Source organism: Ovis canadensis, chromosome 4, assembly GCF_042477335.2.
Source record: "Ovis canadensis isolate MfBH-ARS-UI-01 breed Bighorn chromosome 4, ARS-UI_OviCan_v2, whole genome shotgun sequence".
NCBI lineage: Eukaryota > Metazoa > Chordata > Mammalia > Artiodactyla > Bovidae > Ovis > Ovis canadensis.
In genome coordinates this window covers 78,188,816-78,208,226 of record NC_091248.1, presented here as the reverse complement: position 1 = coordinate 78,208,226, position 19,411 = coordinate 78,188,816, and the positions used below count along the sequence as shown (strand labels likewise).

Here is a 19,411-nt window from a genome sequence, read left to right as displayed (position 1 = left end):
AAGAGATATGTTAATTGCTGGATCTGAGGGATTTGAGTTGAAGGGAAAGATTAAAGCTTAAAAGTAGATTTTAGTATCCTCAGCTTAGAGGCCATCACTGAAACTCTGTCATTGGAGGAACACTATGGTAGTGAAGGCAGAGGCAGGGAACACTGGATTTGGGATTTATTTGCAGAGCCAGATAAGAAGTGCATTCTACACGGAGGAGGTGAATTTCAAACAATTCCCAGCAGAAATGGTGTCGGTAGTATTTAGGACAGAAGGTCAAGGAATGATCCGTCTGTAACTGGAAGGAACAGTATAGGAAGGCAAATGCAAGAAGAAGTAGGCTTTTATCAAGGTTTTTACTTCTTTTCCTTTTCTTCTCTTTAGAAAATATATTTCAAGATGTTTGAAGGTTGGGGAGTGATGGTAAGATGAGAAGGCTAAAAATCCAACATTCACATTAAATGGGGAGGTTTGAGGAAGCAGAGGAATAATCTAAAATACAGTTAAACTGAAAAGAGTATTTGAGAAGGGAAATAAATGAGAAGACAGATATAAATTGGAAATATAGGGAGATTTTAAAAAAGAACATTTCATGAAGTTCAGACACATGAGCTTTGGAGAAGTAAAGTTTTATAATAATCTGCAAGAGAGCAAGAAGGTGGTGAATGGTGAGGCAGTAAATTCAGGTTGATTTGCAGTGGCTGCTGTGGGAGGGACAAGCTCAGCCATTTAGCAATTGTGCAGCTACTTCTTCCTCTAGAGCTATAATTTTCTCATTGAAATACTGAGATGGCACCACCTTGTTTTGAAACAGCATATTGCTTCAAAATTATTTTGAAAATCAAACTATATTGTTAGAAGTAAAGAAAGCATGCAGTTTTTAATAGGGTTGCTCCTATTAATAATTATGAGGCTTCCCTGGTGACTCAGATGGTAAAGAATCTGCCTGCAATGCAGGAGACCTGGGTTCAATTCCTGGGTCATCCACTGTAATAGGGAGTCCATAATGGAATGAAGAAAGGTTAATTGAAGAATATTTGAATCCAGGATTAGAGCTGTATTTGACAGGAGAAGCAATTAGGAGTAACTATAGGGGAAGGTCTACCATCAAAGACCTAATAGAATAACGTTCTCCCTGTGTGTACTTAACAAATACTTGTTGATAGATAAGCCGGCTGGTAACTAATTACAATGTGATGACCAAAGCCCAGTTTCTTGGAAGAAGGGCTGTTAAAATAGGAGTAGAATACCAGGGGAGTTTGAGGAATTTCCTTCCCTGCAGATGTTTAAACTAATACAGATAGTCAACAGTCTGAAGATAATTTGGGAAAAACCCTGCCTGAGAGTAGGGGGATGAATTAAATAACTCTTAAAGTACATCACTATTTCTATTTCTTCAGCCATGTCATATGAACAGATCTTTAATATGTACATTTTTACCCTCATCCAGCTGTAAATGTGAGCTGTCTTTTCTTTGGACTAATTTCACATGAGATATTATAATGGAAACCCTAACTGTGTAGTTTTCAATATCATTAAAAATTGTGTAGGTTGACCAAAAGAAGGAGTACTTCCGTAACACTGGAGCATCCCTTGGAAGGTACTTATCTCTGAGGCTTTGTATGATATAAAAAAATAAAACTTTTCTCCCATGTTTAATTGGTATATGGGACTATTTTATATTCAAATGTGAGGATAAAAAGTTTGTATTTATTCCAGCAGCTGATGGTTTGAAGGGATTTCTACTGATTCAACTTGTAAAAAATCTTTTCTAGTTTTCTTCCTCTCAACTTTTACCCCTACCCGAACTTCTGCTACCTCAGTGAGTCTGTCTTCAATAGTAAGGTTTTACTGGTTCACCTCCAAATTGGAGTAAATACATATCCTGTTTTCTTTCCTTCACCTGTTACTCCCAGGACCTGTTCTCTCTCTGAGGAATTTGATCTTCAACAATAACTTCTGTGCTTTCAGTAGAAATTCAAGATTATTAAAATTGTATGTATTGTTTTTAATTCTCCTTTGGATTTTAGGGTCCCTCGATAAAGTATTTCAAGTACTTAGAATAAACTCATCAATCAGTTACTTATGTGAGATAGTCACTGAAACTTATTTTTATGTCACATTATTTTCATTTAAAATAATGAGAATACCCACAGATAGAAGGGGCAGATCCAGCAAGGTGGCCCATTCCCATTTTTATTTCTGGCCAAAATACCTGGCCTAAACTGGGAATGACATTCTGCTACTGACACTACACAGCCCTTACAAGAAATGATGATGTTCTTGCAGTTAGAACTGTTGAATGAAGTCAGGTCTGTGCTCCCAGCCTTTAAAATGCACTTTTCACATTAAACTTTGAAAGAAAAACATTTTTAGTGTGTTTGTTTATTCAAATAAATCATTGGAATAACTAGACCCTTCTGATTTATGTGTAATGTGATATTTCCTAAACAATTAAAAATGAAAATGAAAAACTATTCTATCTAGTGACTCTTAGAGTATATAACCTGATTCTGAAAAGTAAAATGCCTTTAGTTGTATTTCTATGTACAATATGTCTCAACTCTATGCTTTTTATTATTATTATTATTTTAATATAAATTTATTTATATAATTGCAGAGTAATTACTTTACAATATTGTATCGGTTTTGCCATACATCAACATGAATCTGCCACAGGTGTACACGTGTTCCCCATCCTGAACCCCCTTCCCTCCTCCCTCCCTGTACATCCCTCTGGATCGTCCCAGTGCACCAGCCCCGAGCATCTTGTATCATCCGTTGAACCTGGACTGGCGATTCGTTTCACATATGATATTATACATGTTTCAATGCCATTCTCCCAAATCATCCCACCCTCTCCCTCTCCCACAGAGACTGTTCTATACATCTGTATCTCTTCTGCTGTCTCTCATACAGGGTTATCATTACCATCTTTCTAAATTCCATATATATGCGTTAGTACACTGTATTGATGTTTTTCTTTCTGGCTTACTTCACTCTGTATAATAGGCTCCAGTTTCATCCACCTCATTAGGACTGATTCAAATGTATTCTTTTTAACGGCTGAGTAATACTCCATTGTGTATATGTACCACAGCTTTCTTATCCATTCATCTGCTGATGGACATCTAGGTTGTTTCCATGTCCTGGCTATTATAAACAGTGCTGCGATAAACATGGGGTACATGTGTCTCTTTCAATTCTGGTTTCCTCGGTGTCTATGCCCAGCAGTGGGATTGTTGGGTCGTATGGTAGTTGTATTTCCAGTTTTCTCTACAGTGTTCTCCATAGTGGCTGTACTAGTTTGCATTCCCACCAACAGTGTAAGAGGGTTCCCTTTTCTCCACACCCTCTCCAGCATTTATTGCTTGTAGACTTTTGGATAACAGCCATTCTGACTGGCATGAGATGGTACCTCATTGTGGTTTTGATTTGCATTTCTCTGATAATGAGTGATGTTGAACATCTTTTCATGTGTTTGTTAGCCATCTGTATGTCTTCTTTGGAGAAATGTCTGTTTAGGTCTTTGGCCCATTTTTTGATTGGGTCGTTTATTTTTCTGGAATTGAGCTGCAGGAGTTGCTTGTATATTTCTGAGATTAGTTGTTTGTCAGTTGCTTCATTTGCTATTATTTTCTTCCATTCTGAACGGTGTCTTTTCACCTTGCTTATAGTTTCCTTTGTTGTGCAGAAGCTTTTAATTTTAATTAGGTCCCATTTGTTTATTTTTGCTTTTATTTCCAATATTCTAGGAGGTGGGTCATAGAGTATCCTGCTGTGAAAAAACTATGGAACACTTCACGCCTTTGCGTGTCATCCTCGCACAGGGGCCATGCTAATCTTCTCTGTATCATTCCAATTTTAGTATACGTGCTGCCAAAGCGAGCACAACTCTATGCTTTTTAAAAGGTACCTTTTTGTTTTTTAAATGTTTGATTTTTATTTAAAAATAAATAATATTTTGGTTAGTTAGAATTTTTGTATTTCTTTCATGTCTGCTTTCTGAGCAATACTCCATGTCATGTGTAAAATGTTCCTGAAAAATATAATATCAATCTCTAGCTTCAGAAGCTGTGATTTATGCTAATACTGATAGGAATATTTTTATTTAGTATAAACATTTGCATATTGGTTGTTTAAAGATATTTTTGGCTTTTGTTCTAAGATATTTATGGCTTTAAAGCCCATAAAACAAGAATCAAGTTTAAACCCCATAAAACAAGAAGTAAATACATTGTACTAGTGAGTAGTATGGCAGCATGCAGGGCCCCAACTTACTAGTTATAAGGAAATGGAATGGCAGATACCAAGGGTTCAAGTGTGAAGTTTGGTGAGTTTCACTCAGTATGTGAGCAAATTTGGAAAACTCAGCAGTGACCACAGGACTGGAAAAGTTCAGTGTTCATTCTAATCCCAAAGAAAGGCAATGCCAAGAATGCCCAAACTATTGTACAATTGCAATCATCTCACACGCTAGCAAAGTAATGCTCAAAATTCTCCAAGTCAGGCTTCATCGTTACGTGAACCATGAACTTCCAGATGTTCAAGCTGAATTTAGAAAAGGCAGATAAACCAGAGATCAAATTGCCAACATCCGTTGGGTCATCAAAAAAGCAAGAGCATTCCAGAAGAACATCTACTTCTGTTTTATTGACTATGCCAAAGCCTTTGATTGTGTGGATCACAATAAACTGTGGAAAATTCTGAAAGAGATGGGACTACCAGACCACCTGACCTGCCTCTTGAGAAACCTGTATGCAGGTCAGGAAGCTCTAGTTAGAACTGGACATGGAACAACAGATTGGTTCCAAATAGGGAAAGGAGTACGTCAAGGCTGTATATTGTCACCCTGCTTATTTAACTTCTATGCAGAGTACATCATGAGAAACACTGGGCTGGATGAAGCACAAGCTAGAATCAAGATTGCTGGGAGAAATATCAATAACCTCAGATATGCAGATGACACCATCCTTATGGAAGAAAGTGAAGAGGAACTAAAAAGCCTCTTGACGAAAGTGAAAGATGAGAGTGAGAGAGTTGGCTTAAAGCTCAACATTCAGAAAACGAAGATCATGGCATCTGGTCCCATCACTTCATGGCAAATAGATGGGGAAACAGTGGAAACAGTGGCTGACTTTATTTTGGGGGGCTCCAAAATCTCTGCAGATGGTGACTGCAGCCATGAAATTAAAAGACACTTGCTCCTTCGAAGAAAAGTTATGACCAAGCTAGACAGCATATTAAAAGCAGAGACATTACTTTACCAACAAAGGTCCGTCTAGTCAAAGCTATGGTTTTTCCCATAGTTATGTATGGATATGAGAGTTGAACTATAAAGAAAGCTGAGCCCCAAAGAATTGATGCTTTGGAACTGTGGTATTGGAGAAAGACTCTTGAGAGTCCCTTGGACAGAAAGTAGATCCAACCAGTCCATCCTAAAGGAAATCAGTCCTGAATATTCATTGGAAGGACTGATGCTGAAGCTGAAACTCCAGTACTTTGGCCACCTGATGGGAAGAATTGACTCATTGGTAAACATCCTGATGCTGGGAAAGATTGAAGGTGGGAGGAGAAGGGGAGAACAGAGGATGAGATGGTTGGATGGCATCACTGACTCAAGGGACATGAGTTTGAGTCAGCTCTGAGAGTTGCTGATGGACAGGGAAGCCTGATGTGCTGCAGCCCATGGGGTTGCAAAGAGTTGGACATGACTGAGTGACCAAAGTGAACTGAACTGAACTAATGAAAAAATAAAGTTTGATACAGCATACTTTGTCAATGGGACATTTAGTCATATAGAGGCAGACAAGTTACCTAATATTGTTACCTGTTTTTATTTAAGAGATAAAAAAATCTTTCCTTTCAAAATTAGATAAAATACAAGGCTGCTAAATTTTTAAAACTTGACCTGTTATCTCATGGAAAATCATTGATAAGTTTTACACTTTATAAATTTATAAATGATGAACTTAATCCACCATTTCCATTTTAAAAACATATCATGTACAAAGCCAGACTGAGACCCCAAAGTGAAATTTTTGTTGCATGTGTAGTATGTTTTGGGCACTGTTCTCGTTACTACAGGCACAGTGGCAAACAGTCCACCTTTACTTTTCTGGTGTTACTTTCTCATTTCTAAACTTTGCCCAGCTTTCCTCTGCCATATTACATCGACTCTATTCTTTGTCTTCCCCTCCAGACTTATAAATTATACCAATTATACTGTGGTCACTTATATATAAATTTAGGATAAAGCTAATAGCAGTATCTGTAAACAATTCATCTTTGGTGTAGGGAACAATATTAGCAGCATAATGAGCATGTGTAAAATTTTTCAAGGGGGGAAGGACTTTTCTTCATGAAGATAGGACTGTTTTTTTGTTTTTTAACAACAACAACAAAAAAACTTTGTCATGTTCTAGGCAGTATACTGGGCATTGGAATATGCTGATCAAGAAGAGAGATTTCCAGCTTCATGGGAGCTTACTTCTGGCATAGGAGTCAGATAATAAACAGTTGGTACGGCTAAATAGGAGAACTGCAGGTTGAATTATGTACAGTGTAACAAAGGAAGTTGAAAGAGTTGCACAGGTAGGGGCTACTTTATACAGGGTGACTGGAGGAGGCTTCTGTGATGTGGAAGATGAGAAATGAGGATCTAGGGGAGTAGCATTCCAAGCTGAAAGAATAGGATTCAAAAGCTTTGATTTGCTGAGAGTAGTTCATATTCATACACATGCAGGCACATATGTAAGTATCTGAGCTAATGAATGTGTTAATTAAATCATCAAGGGGAATACTCTCCCATATCATATATCAAATTATCACATGTAAACTTTAAATCTCTTACATCTTTGTTAATTATACCTAATAATTTAAAAAAGGAATTTAAAGGGCTAGAGGCTAGAAGGGGCTCCGTGTATTCAAAATATGCTTGATGGCTTGATCTTAATGAGGAAAGGAGAGCCACATCATGTAATACTCCTTACAGTCCATGGTCAGGAATTTAGATGTTACCTTATGAGTAGTGGGCTTCCCAAGTGGCACTATTGTTAAAGAATCCACCTGTCAATGCAGGAGATGCAAGAGACGCAGGTTTGATCCCTGTGTCAGGAAGATCCGCTGGAGAAGGAAATGGCAACCCATTCCAGTATTCTTGCTTCAAAAATTTCTGTGGACAGAGGAACCTGGTGGGCTATATAGTCCATAGGGTCCCCAAGACCCAAATGCTACTGAGCATGCATGTATGTGCACACACGCTCACACACACATACACACACTGTGAGTAGTGGGAAGCCATCAAATGGTTTTAAGCAGAGAAATTATGTGATCTGATGTATGTTTTCAAGAATTACTATGGCTACTATATCCAGAATGATTTGGAAAACAGCTGGAGGGAGAGCTAGAGAGACTATTGTAGACATGTAGGCGAGAGGTGATGATGACTGGGGTTGTCACAATGGCCTACTTCAGAGTCTGGAATATGTAGAACATGGTGATGGATTGCACGTTAGGGTCAGACAAGGAAGCAGAGATGACTTCTGGAATGTCGGCTTTAGTAACAAGGTAGAAAGTAGTATTGTTGGTGAAAGGAGGGAATCTGGAGGAAGAACAGTGTGTGTGTGAACGTGGGTGATAGGAAGGGCAGAGTAGAAAACTCAGTTTTGGACCTATTCCATTTGTGAAGCCTAGTGGGCACCCAGTTGTAAATACTGAGTGGTCTGGTGCTCAGGGGAGACTGTCGGGAGATGGCAGCCTCTGTATCACAGGCTTTGAAGCTGGACTGGCTCACTCATATGGAGAGAGAAAAGAGAAGGGAGGCCTCATCTAAACCTTGAGGCCTTCCAGCATCTAGAGGTCAGGAAGAAGGGCAGGAACCAACATCGGAAATTGAAGAGAAGTAGCCAAGGAATGAGTAAAAGGAAAAGTGTGAGAAAGGAGCCACATGGAAGCCAAGAAGGGAGAATTTCCAAAGTCAGCATTGTCACATGCTGCTAAGATGGAGCAAGATGAGGGCAGAGGTGGGAGCTGACAGATTTCTACCTGAGGTTCTAATACATTTTGTATATCATATAGTCTATTTCATAAATTAATGAAATAATCATACAGGCTCCTCTGTCCCTGGAATTCTCCAGGCAAGAATACTGGAGTGGGTTGCCATTTCCTTCTCTAGGGGATCTACCCAACCCAGGGACTAACTCCGGGTCTCCTGTGTTGCAGGAAGATTCTTTACCATCTAGCCACCAAGGAAACCCAATCATACAGATATCCAGTTACAACGTGAGATAAATACTATGAGGCAAGAGATTATAGAGGCTCAGACTTGAAAGTAGCAGTGAAATCATGAAGAGAGATAGCCATGAGAACTTCTTCAGAAGAGAAAATGAGCAGATTTGTTGATAGGACATAAGTCTTCATGACCCAGATAATCACGATGGTGTGGTCACTACCTAGAGCCAGACATCCTGGAATGTGAAGTCAAGTCGGTCTTAGGAAGCATCAATACGAATAAAGCTAGTGGAGGTGATGGAATTCCAGTTGAGTGAAAGTTGAGTGAAAGTGAAAGAGGAGAGTAAAAAAAAGTTGGTTTAAAGCTCAACATTCAGAAAACTAAGATCACAGCATCTGGTCCCATCACTTCATGGCAAATAGATGGGGAAACAGTGGAAACAGTGTCAGACTTTATTTTGAGGGGCTCCGAAATCACTGCAGATGGTGACTGCAGCCATGAAATGAAAAGACGCTTACTCCTTGGAAGGAAAGTTATGACCAACCTAGGTAGCATATTACAAAGCAGAGACATTACTTTGCCAACAAAGGTCTGTCTAGTCAAGGCTATGGTTTTTCCAGTGGTCATGTATGGATGTGAGAGTCGGACTATAAAGAAAGCTGTGCACCGAAGAATTGATGCTTTTGAACTGTGGTGTTGAAGAAGACTCTTGAGAGTCCCTTGGACTGCAAGGAGATCCAACCAGTCCATCCTAAAGGAGATCAGTCCTGAGTGTTCATTGGAAGGACTGATGTTGAAGCTGAAACTCCAGTACTTTGGCTACCTGATGTGAAGAGCTGACTCGTTTGAAAAGACCCTGACACTGGGAAAGATTGAGAGCAGGAGAAGAAGGGACAACAGAGGATAAGATGTTTGGATGGCATCATCAACTCAACAGACATGAGTTTGCATAAACTCTGGGAGTTGGTGATGGACAGGGAGGCCTGGCATGCTGCAGTCCATCAGGTCACAAGGAGTCAGACACGACTGATCTACTGAACTGAACTGAACTGAAGGGTTAATTGGAAAAGAGAAATATTGGGGAGTGGTCCTGTATTGCTTGTTCCAGTTGGCTGGTGCTCCATTCATTGAGAAGGCATCTTTGGAAGAGGATGAAGCTTGATAGAAACAGGTCATGAGTTCAGTTATATCCAAGTTGATTTGAGTGCTTATCTCATGTCCACTTTTCCTGTAGGAAGCCTTCCCTGAATATTCTATCCTTAGCTAATTATTTTAATTCCTATAGATAAAATAATGTTTGCAATTTCATATGTTTCAACCCTATACTTACTGTCAGTACTTCACATTGGCACTTTTTGTTACACTCTCTGGTTCTCTATGTGCTGTATATCATTCTTATTTAGAGCATAAACTCAGTGTGGACACAAAATACATGATGACTATTTTTGTTTATATAAGCTGATAACACTTGGCAGACTAAATGTTATGTAGCATTGTGTATTTTTTTCCCAGTGTCACTAGGGGATTTTCTTGAGATATAGACTAATTTCTTCTGGGTTATTTAATAATCTCAAAGATTCATTAGATAAAGAATGTCTTCCAGGGCAACAGGAATGAGTGAGTTTACTGACATTAAGTGAATTATGTACTCTGATGTTTAGTGGAATATGTTCCCTATCTGGAACTATTTGTTAATTAAATCTGTGAAACCTCTACTGCTTATTGTGTTGAGTAGTATTACTGAACTGTGACTAAAACACACAGATGGTGAACCCTCGAGTTTTGCCAGTCTTATATTTTGCTTTTTGTGCGTTATTTCTTTAATACCTTACAAAACATCATCTAAATTTGCATCTATTATAGAATTTGATAGCCCCTTCATACTTCAAATTGGCCTCAGATATTTCAGCATTGGAAAGTTGGGATTTTATTTTCCCAGCTGTTTCAGTGTAATATATTTGAAGACAGAGGCACTGTCCGGTAAGTTTATAGCCTAAATAAATCTATTTTAAAGGTGTGCTGTCTGGGGCTAGGTGGCATAATGGGATGACATATGAGCTATTCGTATTTGAAGACCTGGCACTAAACTTGTCTCAGGATGCCAGGAAAATGACTTTAGAGGTGTCAGTTTGCTGGAGTCCTTGGTGGGCATCTGGGAACATCACAGAATCAGTGTAAGGTCTAACATAATGTATCCTCTGTAAATTATATTGCTACATTAGCCACCTAAGTCCAAAAGAGCAATTTTTGAATGACTTCAGTAGACATTTCAAATCTTGTTTTAATAAGTAATGAGAAGGGCAAGCCATGAGAAGTACAAGACTGTCTGAAAGAAAATCAGCCTAATCTAAAGGATTATATGTGGGACTGGGAGTTGAAAGTTAATTTTTAATATTTATCTACTATTTATTTATTTATTTATTTTAGTTTTTTATTTTTTAAATTTTAAAATCTTTAATTCTTACATGCGTTCCCAAACATGAACCCCCCTCCCACCTCCCTCCCCATAACATCTCTCTGGGTCCTCATCAGTTATTTAGCAAATATTTACTTAATTCCCTTTTTCTGAGCCTTTATCATTTTAGGCATGGATTTCATAATAAGACCAGTTACCTTTCTTCTTCCTGGCTTCAGGTCTCCTACAAATGCCAATAAAAATATTTCAAGAAAGTGTCATGAAAAAACTTATTATTACTAAGAAAAACCTTGATAACCTTGTCTTCATGGCTTGTAAAGTCATCTCTCAATAATCCCAAGATTCTTAAGTGGACTGCTTATCTGAAGATCTTTTACTTTTTCTGCTTGCCTTTTCCAAGAATGTCTAGTATTAGTAATTATACACTCAGTTTCCATTTGAATAGGTTTTTAAATTACTTCAAAGGCCATCATCATGAATTCATATTTAATATCTGAATCTAAGTTTTCCTTATTGTAGTAACACATTGTGTGCTAGCCAGAAACATCACTTAATTTGAGAAAGCATAAAATGCACAAAGGTGCCAGTCAGACTTTGATTTTTATTGTGAAAATATACTTCAGTAACTCACAGACTTACTGTTTATTAACTTGACCTATTTATTTCCTTTCATTTTGTATTTAACTCCCGTGCATAAGATGATCTGGTTAATGGTTTGTTTTTTTTTTTTTCCAGAAGAGACTGTTAACAAGGAAAGCAGTGGTGGTGGACCATGACAGCTGATGGGGGGTGATCCTGGGCAAAGAGTGTCTGTCCTCTTTCTGTATCCACGAGAAGGTTTCAGTCTGAAACTAAGCTACACATGGTTTTGTAGCATTTCTAAGGAGTTGATCCAAGTTGATAGTGCTCCAAGTTGCTTCCAGGCTTTTTTCTTTTTGAAGATCTTCCTGTTGACTTGGATGCTTGGAATTCTCCATGGAATGCAGGATGCTGAAATACAGATAGATGGTTTTTCTCTCAACTTCTCTGAACCTCAGTTTCTTTTTCTTTACCTCTAACTGTTAGGATCTCAGTATCCTTCTCTGTGTGTCTGTGATACGACCCTTCACCAGAAACTGTCCCAAGTTCTACTTCCTGTGACTCTGCTGATTGCTTGGGCAGAGCCTTTGATGCCTCATAGTCAGCTCATAGAAGGATGTGAAGAGAATTGGGGGTAAATTGTACCTCTTTAACTGAAGAGGTGGTTTCAGGTTAAAATATACTTTAATCATTATCTATTGGAATTAAAATTGTGTTTATTATATAAACCATAATTGAGTACTTATTATGTGCTTATTATCATGCAGAAGTCTAGGTGTACAGAGGTGAACAAAGTAGATGAAGACTCTGCCCTAATAAACCATCCATCCCAGTGGGGAAGGAAGGCAATACACAAACGCATAAAAAGATAATTACAAACTATAATGAATAATACGAAGGCAAGGTAGTGTGGTAAATAGGAACCAGCAGGGGGAGGAGGGATTGGGGAGCCCTTCCTAAAGAGGGGTTATCTGCAGTGAGGTGGGAAGGAGCCCTCTGTATGAAGATGCCCTTGGTGGGGTTGGGAGTGAGAATAGGGGAGGCAGTCAGTGTCCTAGAGAGACGGAATAGGAAATGCAAAGCAAGTAGGAAACAAGGCCAAGGTGATTGGGGAGGATGACAGCGGACAGGGTTGGTAAACTGAGTAGGGGCCAGATCACAGAGGAGGCCTTGTTTCAAAGCTTAGGGTTTACTAGAAATGACAATTCTTGAAATAGGAGGTTTTTTATGAACCTGTTATCTCTTAGACCAGATGAAAGGTGGCAGTCCTAAACTTGAATAGTTGATGTGCATTCATAATCTGGAGTGGTTTTGAGCAGAGCCAGCAGCATGTTGAAGCAGTACTTTATTATATTCGAAGGCCTGAGACCACTCAGTTCTCAGGCATTTATCACTTGAAAGTGGAGGAGTAGAAAAGTTTAAAAGGCCATAGCAATAACATTTGAGAAAATGAATAATTTAAAGTGAATTAAACCATGAATAATGAATTATAAAAGGAATCCTCACTTGTGATTAGAGATTCATAATTTTCATTTTATAGCAAAATATGGTTGGCTGCCATGCATTCCTGACTTACTTCATCTAAGTACAATTAGGCCCAACACATTAGTGCCTTGATGTGCAGACTTATGACTGGCTTCTTGTGTTGAAACCATTAAATTTTAATGTATTCAGCTTAAGCATAAGTGGTCACAGATGATTCATAACCCTGCTCCCTGCTTTTGGTGAAAATGATCATTAGCACGAGAATTGTCCCCAGTGGCCACACTTATCTTCGTAGTTGATTTCCTAAACATGTTTGTGTCCATAGAAAACCAGGAATAAACATTGCTTAGCTGATGGGTAAAGCACAGTGATAATTGCTCTAAAGCCGCAGGATATTTGATGATGATAAAATAGAACTCCGTAACTCTTGACATTTTCTTTTTTAATTTCTGGTGTCAGGAGAGTACAAGTGATATAAGCTGTTCTTTAAGAATGGAGTTAGCCAACCATGCATTTTTAGTTTTTAGTTTTTTTTTTTTAAGAAGTAAATGCCAAGAATTGCCCATTGTGTTACCACATCATCATTTAGCTGTTGGACATAGAGGAAGGATGAACCAGCAGGCTTGCCTGACTGATGCTTTAGATGGCCGCTTACCCAATAAAAATAATACTGTGGCTTGGACATAGGCAATCAACCAGCCTGGAAATTGAATGCTCACCTGACCAACCATTATCCAGGTGCTGAAAAATCTCCGCCCAATATGCTGCTAGTTGAATTTACGTATCTTGTGCAGCCCATGCAGACGCATATGATGTGATGATGTCCCTCCTGAGCTGAAGTCCTGATTGCCTTCACAGTAAACTGCTGGTTATCTGCCGTGACTCCTGAGTCCCACTGTGATCTGGCTTCTGTGTCTCCAGTCCTTTCGCTCATACTTGCCAATTAGGCAGCTACCATTCTGAGCTATCCACAGACTCCTAGAAGGAAGCATATTTTCCCCTTGTTCTCAGGTCTCCCTTGTCCTCAGGCACACAAGTCCTCTGCCTAGGATTCCCATCTTGTATATTCCAGCTGGCTGACTCATGTGAACTTTTATGATTCGGATAGTGTCTGAGACCATTCCTGCCTTTCCCCCTACTCCGAATACCCTCTCTCCCTGAGTCATAGTTCTCTCCCCATTTGACCATTGCACCCTATATAGGATTGCGTTGTATTATAGAGATTGGTATATCCTAATGCAACCCTGCTGTGGGCTCCTTGAGTGTAGAGGATGTGTGTTGTGCCCTTGGTACCCCTGTTTGTTAGCATAGAGTTTGCATATGGTAGGCTCTTGGCGCTGGATGAATTTCTGTATAGGTTATATCTCTTTCCTGACCCTGAAATGTAGAACAACTGGCTGTTCTCCAAACTGGTTTAGGTATCATGTTGGATTATTCTTGGTAGAAACAAGATAACCAGACTTACTTCAATCTCCTCATCACATTACAAGTGATTTGACTGCTTCCTTTTCTAAAAGAAGACATTTTTACAGTCCCATTACTTAATGAAGGAGCATGGTCCAAACTTGCTGTAACTCTGGAAATCCTTATGAGACTCATTCATTAACTATTATGAGATTAGCCACACCTGGGTATAGGCTTTGATTCAGGTGCTCTGAGACTGCTTTTATCCAAGCAAAGTCAAAATAAGAGCGCTGCTCCCTGCTTCCGTCCCCTCCTCCCATTCATTGTAGTTTCAGGGCATGAACCACTGAACAGTCTGTCTCATTAAATAAAGCGATAATATTTTAGGGCTGAGAGATACATCTAAAAGTCTCCGTTCTAATACTCCAGGCCATTGTGTTTCTAAAATAGCCCTAAAAAGATAGATGTTTATTCTTAAGCATCTCCAGGGATAGGCTTCCACAGCCCTCTCAATTATGTGTTCCATTATCTCACCAGTCTTCTCATCAGGAAGGTTTTTTTCCTTCATGTCTAACTTTAATCCCCCCTGTTGTAATTTAAACTCATTTCCTTTTGTCCTGACTTCAGTGGAAAAAAAAAATAGCTCACCAGCACCCACCCCTCCCTATTTGTAATTGAAGATGTCTGACTTCCTCCAGGCAGCTCTTTCTAATGCTAAATGGACCCAGTCTTGCCTTTTTCTTCTTTTGCCTTTCTTGGAGACTCTTCCTTTTAAAACTTTCATTGTTCTTATTGGGGCAAGCATCAGGGACCATACATTTCAGTTCTGTCATTTTAATCCTACAGCTTATTTTTTCAGTCTACCAATCTGTATAACCTTAGTAAGCCACTTAACACATTGAAAAAGAATCAATGGACACAATTGTAAAGAGCTTCACAGTTACAGGATTCTTCATCTCTGCAAGCAGTCTGCTACAGCTGTCCAGTACCCTCCCTCCCCAATTGTAGGGAAAGAGCAAATTAGCCACGATGGCATGGTCAGGCTCTCTTGCCCCACGGCTTCTTGGCCCACGTTTCATAAATACATGGTTATGTAACAGCTGAGGTCACTTATAACACTGCGGATGTGTGTCACAAGGTGCTCGCTTAGACTGCTTTGTGCGGTACGCATATATGAGCCCCACCTGAAAAGCCCTTGCGGCTGCATTATGGCTGCGTCCACTGGGTCAACCACGAGAAGAGAAAATACAGCGTGTCTGCTGCTATAGCCGCTGTACCAGCCTGTAGAGAATAAGCACATCTGCAGTTCCTACGGCTCTGCTGAGTTTTCTTCGAGCTTCCCTGCTCTTGGTTTGCCTACCCTGAGTTCAGCAGACAGTGAGATACAGCAAGACACCAATTTACGTATTTAAGGGTGAAATGATTTTCTTGTCTTATTTCTTGCTTCTTCATGTATATGTTTCATGTGGCCACAACTACAGAGTAGTCTCAGATCTACTCACTGCTGTGCCAGGATAGCTCAGGGATGGAGGGAAGGGGACAGTATTCTCATTTTCTTTTGCCTGTCTCAGATCCTAGAGGCAGTAGCATTGACAGAAGCTACGAATTTCCAGTGTTCATGGAACATTAATCGTTTTTTGGAATCTGAGATAAGAACTTGGAAGTAATATGAAAAGGAAGATTAGCTGGAAAATTAAAAATACAGCTGTCTTCCTCCTAAAAATAGGAACTTCTCCATGAAAATTAGAAAGGAGATAATAATAGGTGTGGATGAGGATGAAGTTAAATAAGACGAGAGAAGAGGCAGTGGAGCAAGAAGAAAACAAGTGATGTGATCAAGTGAAGTAGAGAAAAAAGAAGTGCTTTAATTTGTGATCCTCCAACAGGGAAATATCATAGTTAAGCTCTCTTAGTGAAAAATAAACAACTATAAAATTCCAGAATAAGAAGTGACTCAACTTTGTAATATAAACATGATAAGAATTTCTGTTGATGTCTATGCTGTTAATTCAGTGATTCCTCATGACATGTTACAATCCACTGCCTGTGATTTGAGGAGAGATGGGTATTATTAATTTGACCACTTAGCAATTCTACATAGTCTGATCCTTCAAGAATAGTCCTTCACTATAAATAAAAAATGTTATTGAAATTACTGTAACATCAAAGTAACTTCAAACTCAGAATAGGCATGTAAGCAGTATTAGGTTTCCTTCTATTAATTGAAGATTATATTAATGATACTCTGTCTTCTATGTAGCAATGCCATACAGGGCATTTCTATGAGTATCTAACTGGCCCTTAAATTTATCCTCAAAAATCAAAGGGAGAAATTGGTATGCGTGGCGGGTGGACTGAATATTAAGTCTCTGTAGTATTCAGTAGAGGATTTTAAACATTTTTAGTAATCACTTCTGGAAGCTTCATTAAGGAGAGAGGTCTTTTTAAATGTACATGCCTGTTACCTAGGACTACTTAAAATTAACTGCAACTACCCAGAAGGAAATGAAATATTCCTTTCTCCTGCTTCTCTGAAAAGATAGCAGTTGACCAAAGTTTCAGTGTGCAGACAGGAGAGAATGCCATCTTCCCCTCAAATTAAGTTAATTGGCTTCCATTAAAGCAAGTGTGTCCCTATTATAAGTCACAGTCCTGTATTCTAAACTAAACTTGAAACAGCTCACCACATTAACTTAAAAAGCCTTACGTCTTGAAAATTTAGTGATAGAAGCCATGGAAATGAGAAAAGAGACATCCTTAATATTCTTTAAATAATCCAAAATATGTCAATTTTGATGCCAAATTGTTGATGCCATGGAGAGTGTGAATAAAAGTGTGATTGTTATTATGGATTATATTCTTTGACTTAAATTGGTAGGTCCTAGGCAACTGCAATGAGCCTTGGATGTGTAAATCAGAAACACTGTCAAAACAGTACTCCAGATGTGTTATGTCATCTCTAAGGTCAAAATGACAAGTTCAGGTCAATAATAAAATCATTTGCAAGGATATATATTGATACTCACTTAGATTTAAGCTCCCAGATTTATGACATCTATATATTTTTCTTCAATTTTAAACCCAGGTAAAGACCACTGGAACCTAAAATCTAAAAATAGATTTATTGTTAGGATTAGTAGTAGTTGTTTGCTTTTAATTTATTGTCATCCTATGACTGTCATCCTAAGAGACTGCTTTTAAAAGAATTTACAGTTCCCACAAACACAGGAAGTGAAGTCTACGTGGAAAACAAAAAATCATTCTGTTTGAGCCAATTGTGACATTATTCTGATTTGAAATCAAGACATTGATTAGAAAATTGAATTTTGATAATATTTTTAGGGCCTGTTTTACAACAACGCTCTGTCTTAGAAAGGTGCTTTTGCTTCAGTGAAATGGTGTGTATTTTTGGCCTCTTACCCAACTCTTTAAAAGAAACTTTTTATTTTAGTTTAATGTAAAATTGATTCTCATGTGAATAACTCAATCTTCTATGCCTATTGAGTTGCACGTACGGGTCAGTTTAGCCACAGTGCATACTATAAATGATGGTGAAGGGAAGGAATGTCTGAGTAGGAGTGCTACATAATGACTGTGCCAACCTGCATTTATTGGTAAAGTGAAGTCATGAGTTGCAAAGTAAGCGCTTCGAAGAAGCTCTCTTTATGGTGGGCCCTTTTGCATGATTGGAGTGTCTGAGAAAGAAACTAGCCTACAACTTCAGATCTCAGTATGCTGTTACCAGTAAGGCCAAATTCTTCCTGGAACTTATGCTTTATTCATTTTAGCTTTGAAAGATTAAAAGAATCTTGCCTGGAATTCATTAATTTAAGAATGCATTTCATTATATTACTGTTTTACTTTAAAGATCAAGAAAGTATTCTGTTGTCTCCTGTTTTATTGGGAAATGAGGAGGGGAGGGAGAGAAGAGAGGGAGGGATAGAGCGGAGGAGAGAGATTTCTTTTACTTGCATTTTTATTAAAATTGCTATGGGGCTTCCCAGATGACTCAGTGATAAAGAATTCACCTGCCAGTGTAGGAGACATGGGTTCGATCCCTGAGTCAGGAAGATCCCCTGGAGGAGGGCATGGTAATCCACTCCAGCATTCTTGCCTGCAAAATCCCACTGTCAGACGACCCTTGCTGACTTGTCCGTGGAGTCACAAAAGAATCCGACATGACTCGGTGACTGAAACAACATTACTTAATGTAATTTACCAACTATGGTTCTGTTCTTACACTATCTACTTTATGCTCGTGTATCATCATATTTGTAACTCTCACCTATAATATCTCTTACATTTTAATATTGGAAGGTATTTTAGTTTAAGGTAGGCAACATATAATTAGTTGGAGGTGATGTGTTTTTGAGTAATGATAGATGGAGACAGGCTGACAAGAATTTGTGTTCTAGTCAACCACTTACTTGCCATGTGACTTTGAACAAGTAATTAATCCTTCTGAGACTTTGTCTCCTTAAGTGATACAATGGTAGCATTGTAAGGACTGATTACCTAATGCATGGAAGATAGCATGGGACCTGGCCCATGGGGAATGCTCTGCTCATGATGATTTTTTCTTTTATTATGATGATGATGATGGAAAATGATTTATTCCTTTTTGCGTCAGATGTGCTAAAAACTGCCGTGGAAGATTACATAAAGAAATTCTTGGCTGTGACTTTAAAGCCCTGATCAATTTATTCTGGAAAAGAGGTAAAAATGTAATGTGTGCTCATAATATGAGAATCACAATCTCACAAATATTTCTATGTTGCCTTACCAGGCATTTGAGATTGAAAGCAGATCCAGCCTGTTTCTCCAAAAACTGAACTCATTGCTGGGAGATAATCTCTCTTTTTGAGGTAAAGAATGATTTGTATTGATTTTTTGGAACTAATGCTTAAGAATCTCTGGCTGCAGACTACAGTGTAGCTATAACATCAGAAGGAAATATTTGCATCAAGTGATGGGTGAGGCTACATGGGAAAGTGAAAACAGCTTGAAGGCTGGTATGAGAAGAACTCTTCAAATCCAGATTCTACCTGCTGCTGCTGCTGCCACTGCTGCTGCTGCTGCTGCTGCTGCTGCTAAGTCACTTCAGTCGTGCGACCCCATAGACAGCAGCCCACCAGGCTTCCCCGTCCCTGGGATTCTCCAGGCAAGAACACTGGAGTGGGTTGCCATTTCCTTCTCCAATGCATGAAAGTAAAAAGTGAAAGTGAAGTCACTCAGTTGTGTCTGACTCTTAGTGACCCCATGGACTGCAGCCTACCAGGCTCCTCCATCCATGGATTTTCCAGGCA

The 19,411-nt window shown here is 38.9% G+C and overlaps 1 protein-coding gene and 1 non-coding gene across 5 annotated transcripts in view; one reads left to right on the top strand and one right to left on the bottom strand.

Annotated features, from left to right (window-relative positions):
- The window catches only part of BBS9 (Bardet-Biedl syndrome 9), a 471,120-nt gene that overhangs the window by 412,265 nt on the left and 39,444 nt on the right, over nucleotides 1-19,411 (top strand). The window contains exon 22 of one of the 4 annotated variants that reach the window (XR_011256695.1): nucleotides 18,892-18,970. The exons of 2 other annotated variants lie outside the window; for them this stretch is intronic. Coding sequence is in view for 1 of the 2 variants with exons in the window: in XM_069588066.1 (XP_069444167.1) it covers nucleotides 11,373-11,413 (41 nt within the window). In the remaining variant the exon portion in view is untranslated. Of the gene's footprint in view, nucleotides 1-11,372; nucleotides 11,951-18,891; nucleotides 18,971-19,411 lie in introns of those variants that run through there. One more of the 4 variants, XM_069588066.1, reaches the window with a different exon arrangement.
- On the bottom strand, nucleotides 3,774-3,880 carry LOC138439962 (U6 spliceosomal RNA). Its single transcript, XR_011256900.1, has one exon. It is a non-coding gene; the product is annotated as a U6 spliceosomal RNA (small nuclear RNA).